This window comes from Echinops telfairi, unplaced genomic scaffold, assembly GCF_000313985.2.
Source record: "Echinops telfairi isolate 266 unplaced genomic scaffold, ASM31398v2 ScPeMD7_70;HRSCAF=299, whole genome shotgun sequence".
NCBI classification, from domain to species: domain Eukaryota; kingdom Metazoa; phylum Chordata; class Mammalia; order Afrosoricida; family Tenrecidae; genus Echinops; species Echinops telfairi.
In genome coordinates this window covers 61,697,995-61,704,798 of record NW_022103968.1, presented here as the reverse complement: position 1 = coordinate 61,704,798, position 6,804 = coordinate 61,697,995, and the positions used below count along the sequence as shown (strand labels likewise).

The window sequence follows — 6,804 nt, the reverse complement described above, 5'->3', positions numbered from 1 at the left end:
AGAGGGATCAGGGCCGGGGCTGGGGACAGGGTGGAGTGAAGGTAATGGAGAAGTGACACTCACCGGTGGCCCAGGCCTGCCGTCCAAACCTGAAGCTCCCTGCACGAAGGGAACGGTTTGACCAAAAGAAGGGGAAGGGAGGAAGGGGAGGGGAAACAAGGGACCGGGAGGGCAGAGGTGAGTGAAGCAGTGACTGTGGACAGACATAAACACTGGTCATCAAACACAACGGGAGAGTAAGCTTGGGAGGACAGGGAACGGCGTTGACACGGACACCAACCAGACGTGGGGACGCTGAGTGCAGTGTGCGCCTGTGGCCGTGCAGGCTGAGGCATGCTCTGATCTCCGCACCCCTCCTCCCTCTCAGAGCCCCTCTCCCCAGGGGCCTCGCTGCTCTTCGGAAAGGGATATGGGCGCTGAATATGGAGAGAGATGGAGAACCAGGGCTAGTCCTTCCTGCCTATGGCCTCTGTGTTAGCTGGGGGTGGAGCTGGCCCTTGAATAATGATAGGAAAGGCGTTTCTCTGGCTCTTTCCAATCGGCAAAGCCAACACCCACTCAGTCCGTTCCTATGTTCCCAGATAGGCTTTTTTCCTTAAATACTAGAAGAAAGCTTTGAGGGCATGGGACACCAACTAGCGGGCAGCTCGGAAGCTTAAAGAGCATATATCACTCTCCAGCGTCCTCACTGAAAGACTTCCAGAACATGCCCTCTCCTGGGGCTCAGAGAGGAGTGTTGTCTTGGGATTGGAAAGGTCAGAGGAGGCCCCCAGGAGAGAGGGGGGAGGAGGTTGCCTCGCTGGGTGGGAAGCTGCTGGAGGAAGACCCTCCTCTGGTTTAGGGCCACTTAATCCCCGGGCCGCCATGTGCTCCGCGTCCTAGAGCACTCCTATCCCTGGCTGCGTAGTCGAATCTCCCAGATGAGGCCTGGCCTTCCCAGACAGTGGGATCAGAGCCTGGAAGAGAGGGTCTGGTTCTCAGAAATGTTCTCATTTCCGAAACGAATGAAGAACCACTTCCCTGGGTGAAATATGGAGAAGTCAAGAGGGTAATTCCAGAAGAATAGGCTACTGCTGGTGGAACAGCAGCTACAATTCCCCACGCTTTGTCTATGCAAAAGGAGCCCTGGTGGGGTAGTGGTGAAGTGTTGGGCTGTGGTCCGCATGGTGGGGGGTTCGAAACCACCAGCAGCTCCGAGGCAGAAAGACTGGACTTTCTACTCTCATACACAGTTCCAGTCTGGGAAACTCACGGGGCCGCTAGGTGTCAGCACTGGCTCGAAGGCAGTGAGCTTCTTGTCTATGCCGGGACCCCTGGGTGGTGCAGACAGCTGAGCCCTAGACTACTAGTCAATAGGTCGGCCATGTGAACTCACCCAGGGCCACCTTGGAGGGGAGGCCTGACCATCTACTTCTGAAAGGCCAGTTCTACTCGGATCCTCCTGGGGCCACCAGGAGTTGGAACCAACTCGATGGCCATTGTTCTGTGGTTGTGGTCATGGTCTGTGCAGTATGGACACTGAGTTTTCTTGACACTTCTAGACTAGAGGGCCCAGACCAGAGGAGTTCAGGGGTCCCTAGGGGGAACAGTGAAATCTCTTGCATGGTCGGTTAGAAAGTCTTAGAAAGTGAGGAGGTTTCACATTTGCTGCTTCTTTCGACAAATGGAAAGACCCAGAACTACTGGGCACCCATTCACCTCAAGCAATAGCTAAACTGAGCAGGGGCTGCTCCCTGAAGAGGGCCCTATGATTCTGTCACCGCACCAATGTCCTCAGAACGCCCTCTGCTCTCCCTGAAGTCCTTGAGAAGGTGGCATCGCGGGTCGCACTTGGGCTGCCCACCACCACCAGGCCAGTAGTTCAAAACCACCAGCCGCTCCTCAAGAGCCCAGTGAGGCGCTCTACACCCATAAAGACGTGCAGTGTCGGGCACCCACAGGGGCAGTTCTACTCCGTCCTGTAGGATGGCTCTGAGTCTGATTGCCTCGATGGCAGTGGTGGATCCGCTCGGTCTGTTGTCTCCTTTAGCTACAAAGAGTGCCTCCCCGTCTCCGCGCTCCATCGGAAGCTGGGAAACTCAGACACCGTGCTTGGTCTTTCCCCTGGCATGGCCCTCGTGGCCATTACCCACTTGGCCACGGTAGCCTTTGGATTGTTCATTAGGGTTGTGAGGGCCACGGACGTGGGCAAGGAGAGCTTTGCGGTCAAGTGGAGGCAGGGAAGCTCTTTTCACAGGGAGGTGTCTTAGTCATTCCGGATGCAGCTGAAGACCTGGGAAAATGTCTGTGCCAATCATCAGCTTTCGGGGGCCTGCCAAGCGCACCAGCTTCTCAAACATCCCTGCAGTTGCCGCACTAATGAGGCTGTAATTACACCTTGGGTCGCTGTGGTTCTATTAACCAGACCTTCAGGCTCTGCCAAGCTGGGCTTTCTTGGCCTTCCCATTGTTCCCCGGCTCTTTACAGCTTCCTGGGAGGGGTGCTGGACCTGAGCCTGGGGCCCGGGAAGGTGAGGGGCTGGCCTGGCTTGGCTACAAGCTTCTCATGTGACCTCACTTTCTCCCCAGGGATGTTCAGTAAAATGACTAGCTGGACTAGTCTCTATCTCTCGAAAAACGAACCGGTTTCCAGGTTCATGGGCTGGGAGGGAGGACAGGGCCCAGGATGCAGGTGAGGGGGTAGGGAGAACACCAGGCCACTGGAACCTGAGGACAAAGGGATTCACCTAGCCCCTTTCTCAACAGAGGCATCTGCCGCTGAGCTGGTACCGCCAGGCCTGGCTGCAGTCAGAGAGCTGAGTGGCCTTTTTTGCCTGCTGGGACCAAAGGATCTGACCCTATTTACACGCTTGTCTGTTGTGACCAACACTGAGGAGAGCACGGGGCTGTCTGGGGTCCCTCTGGAAAAGGAGCAGTTAGGTGGAGACTGTCCCACTGTCCCTTTGCTCCCAAGCTCTCCCAGTTCGGAACCCATCAGGCCGACTTCCGTTGTCTGTCACTTAGGAGCAAGCAGGACCTCTGGCTTTGCAGCTGGGTGCTCCTGGGGCGGGGGGGGGGCAGGACCCTGTCTTATTCAGCTTTGTAGCCCCCCCAGGGCCTGGCGCAGAGTGGACTCTCAGCGACAGGGCTGGAGGCTAAGTCCTTGCTCAGGTGGGGAAGCACAGCTGCGTGGAAAGCTGTGGCCTTTAGGCGCCTCTTCCAGGGCCCTGCCCAGTATCCCTGGCCCCGGGCCCCGGGGCTCCTCATGGCAGCATGGAGGGGCCTGAGGCAATGTCAGGTCTCAGGTACTTACGGGCAATCCCAGAGGTCCTCGGTCTCCTTTTTCCCCCGCGGCACCCTTCTCTCCCCTCGCTCCATCTAGTCCTGCCTCCCCCTGAGGGAAAGAGAGACGGGCACATGAGACTTTCCCCCAGACAACGCACGCACCCATGCATTATGGATTGGGCAGGGGACTGAGGTGGGGGGCTGGGTGGCAAGCAGAGGAGGGAAGTGGTGGAAATGGCCGGGGTAAGGGGTGGTTGCTGGGGAAGCCAAGAACCCTTGAATTCTTAGCCTGGTTCCCCCTCAGTTTCCTGCACTCATTTTGGGGTCCTCAAAGGAAAGAGATGGGTGGAGTGGGGACAAGCCCACAGGGCAGTGCCAGGTCAGGTTCTGACAGGCAGACTGGCAATGTCTGAGGGCCACCACCGAGCCCTGAGTTTCCCGGAATAGTTGGGTGAAACAAGTGCTCTGCAGACACAAGGACAGGAAGCAGCCCCCTAGCCTTTGGAGCCCCTGGGGGAAGACAGGAGGAGCCGCAGCCCTGCATTCTGTGGGCATGGCCTGGAGAGGGGTCCCCCTCTATGTTGCTCTGGCTCTCTGTTGGGGATTAAAGAAGGACCTGGAGGGAGGGGGTCAATGGTAAGGCTTTCTTCGTTGGCTAACAGCGAGCCTGTCTCCGTGGGGCTGATGGATGAGGAGGACGACTGTGTATCCTAGGCATGTGGGATGCAGTGGCCGGGGCTCAAGGGACCGCAGGAGCTCACTCTGCCCACAGGCCAGGGCATCCCGTGATTCTGCTGGTGGGGAGAGGTTCAGCAAGGCCGTCTGCCTCGGGAGCTCTCCCCCTCTGACCCCAGCTCTCCCCTGCCCCCTTGGCCAGCACCTGTCTTCTTACCTTTGGTCCAGGAACACCTTGGAGACCCTGCCAATGGAATCAAAACACGGAGCGTGAGAACGGCATTTGCCGGTGAAACCCACACCCCTCTGCACATATTGGCCCAAAGTAAGCGAGAGATTTGGGTGCAGTCTGGCTTGAGGTCCCTGCCAGGGCGAAGCAGAAAGGGATGCTACGGGGGCCAGGCTGAGGATCCCTGGGGAGGGCGCTGCAGGGACAATTCCGGCTGGTATGTCGGGAACTGACTGAGAATCTCCCTTTGATTCCTACACTGACCCAGCATCTCAGGAAAGGGACTTGGAAGCAACAGAGCACCCATTATATCGTCTAGGCACAGTGTTTAAAGCCGTGCCAGGCACACAGGGAAGCGTCCATAAATGTGGCCTCTCAGAGCTAGAGGGCGTTGGAGGTGCATGGGAGAATGCTCGTGAAATCAAGGTTTGATTCCCAGCCAATTCACCTCCTGCGCAGCCACGCCCCTGTGCCAGGGAGGCCTGTTCGTGGCTATGAGGCGGGAAAGGTTTCAATCACGCTTCCAGACTAAGATGCGAGGAAGAGAGGCCTGGGAATCTACTTCTGAAATCCGCCATGGGCCGCCCTCCAGCGATCACACTCCGGCCCACAGCGGATCCAGGCCAGGCAGGGTCTTGCCCTGTTGTGCATGACGTTGCCGTGACTTGGCGGCAGCAACAAACACCGTCACCACCACTATTACTTCTCCGACGACAGTGGGAGACAGAGCTCGCTCGCAGAGGCAGATCGGCCTGTGTTGGCTTAGGAAGCTTGGTGCTTACGAGGCTCAATCTATCACCATCCGGTGAGGTTGGGTGTTCACGGGTCCCCTATTTCAATCTTGGTCATCTTGCCAGCCGACTGCGGGTAGGGAGATTACCTATGCTTGAGGGCAAATGTTGGGCAGAACCAGGTGACATGTTTTGCTCCTACAGGATGATGGGACTAGTCTCGGGGGCCTGGCGTACCATCCAGCCGTGTTTGTCCAGGGGACCGGGCACGGACAGGTCCCCGGGTGTCGTGGATGCCACCTGCTTAACGTGGCGGGTGATGGTGGTGGGAAGGAAGACTAGCAGAGAGACCTTTGTATGAGAGCCTCCCACCCTTCAGAAGGAGAAGGCGATCATGTCCTAACACGGAGGTTGAGTATGGTGGCCATGGAGAGGGGACACTAGAGACCTGGACTGAAGTGCTGACAAGCCCTCCAAACTTACAGGAGGTCCAGGAGGCCCCTCTAGCCCTGGTGGCCCAGGCACCTGGAAACCAAAGGGAAGATGATCAGCCTGCTTCCTCTTCTTCAAAAGGGTCCCTCCTCCTTATACTGCCATGGTCCCACTGGGGTCTACAAGGCCAGGGGAGGACATAAGTGACCAGCCGTGGTCAACCAGTGACAGCCCGACAGTCTCTCAAAATAAGGCTTGGAACAGGTCAGAAACCCATGGAACCTCACGGGTCTGTACAAGGTGAGCAAAATGTTGCCTGGAAATGTCCCCCAAATGTCTTGGATTGGACCAATGGGTGGATCCTAATGTTCTTTGGACTTTTCAGCTCCATAATGTTGTAATCTAAATTTATTTATTTTTTTACGTATAAAAAAGTGATAACATGCGTCCTGATTGGGGTGGTGATTCTACGAGTATAACCCTTTAAGAATGTGACAAGTCATCGAACCGAATACCTTCTCCCCCTCCCAATTCAATTTTCCTATACAGTAACCTTTCAGATTAAAGACAGCAGACTCATTGAAAAATTGAAAAAAATGCTGAAGTCGCTTGGTCTGCTAGCAGGGAAGTACTGCTGGTGTTTGGCTCTGGGGTCTTGTCATCGTTGATGCATGCAGTGTATTTGCATGTGTGTACAGACTTAGGATGACACTCGTGTGATTCTCTGCTCTTGGTCACTGATCCCCAAACCCGTTTCCTGTGCTTTGTATGTTCCTCACAGGCCTCCTTCAAACAGTGATGAGAGGAGTGTGAAGACCAGTGACCGCCTAGTCACCAGCAAGGTGTTCTCGGGATGCAGTGACACACACCCGGGGCTGCTGCTCGGCGAGAGAGAGGGGAGCCTTCTCCCCTGTAAAGAGGTACAGCCCCCAGGGGGCAGTGCTCCCTTGTCCTATCGAGCCACTATGACCGGAGTTGACGGAATGGCAATGGGTCTGTGAGTTATTAGTCAGGGCTTCAAGCAGCATTTGGCATGTTAAATCTCTCAAGCCTGGTGACAATGACACTATCTAATCATTTTCTTCTTGTTAGAAATGTAAGCAATTTCCAGTTTTTACTTTCCATACTTCTGAGAGGAGCATTTTTGTATCTAATGTGGTTTTTTCTTCTTCTCCATTTTATTTGGCTCCACAATCAACACTCATGGAAGCAGTGGTCAAGAAATCAAATGAGAAAAAGAAAAGAAATCAAATGACATGTTGCACGGAGCTCATCTGCTGCACAAGACCTCTTTAAAGGGTTAACAAGGCAACGGTGTCACTTTGAAGACTAAGGTGCCCCTGACCCGGACCTTTGCATTTTCTGTCGCCTCACGTGCGTGTGAACGAGGAAGGAGGACGACAGAGGAAGTGACTCTTCCATTTATGGTGTCGGCACAGAATGTCCATAGTGCCACCGACCTTGGACGTGTCAG

The 6,804-nt window shown here is 55.5% G+C and overlaps 1 protein-coding gene across 1 annotated transcript in view; it reads right to left on the bottom strand.

Annotated features, from left to right (window-relative positions):
* Window positions 1-6,804, bottom strand: part of COL13A1 (collagen type XIII alpha 1 chain) — a 96,950-nt gene that overhangs the window by 24,428 nt on the left and 65,718 nt on the right. The window contains exons 29-31 of the mRNA XM_045291306.1: window positions 5,382-5,423; window positions 4,156-4,182; window positions 3,292-3,372 (exon numbers count right to left, since the gene is read on the bottom strand). Of these exons, the coding sequence (XP_045147241.1) occupies window positions 3,292-3,372; window positions 4,156-4,182; window positions 5,382-5,423 (150 nt within the window). The remainder of the gene's footprint in view (window positions 1-3,291; window positions 3,373-4,155; window positions 4,183-5,381; window positions 5,424-6,804) is intronic.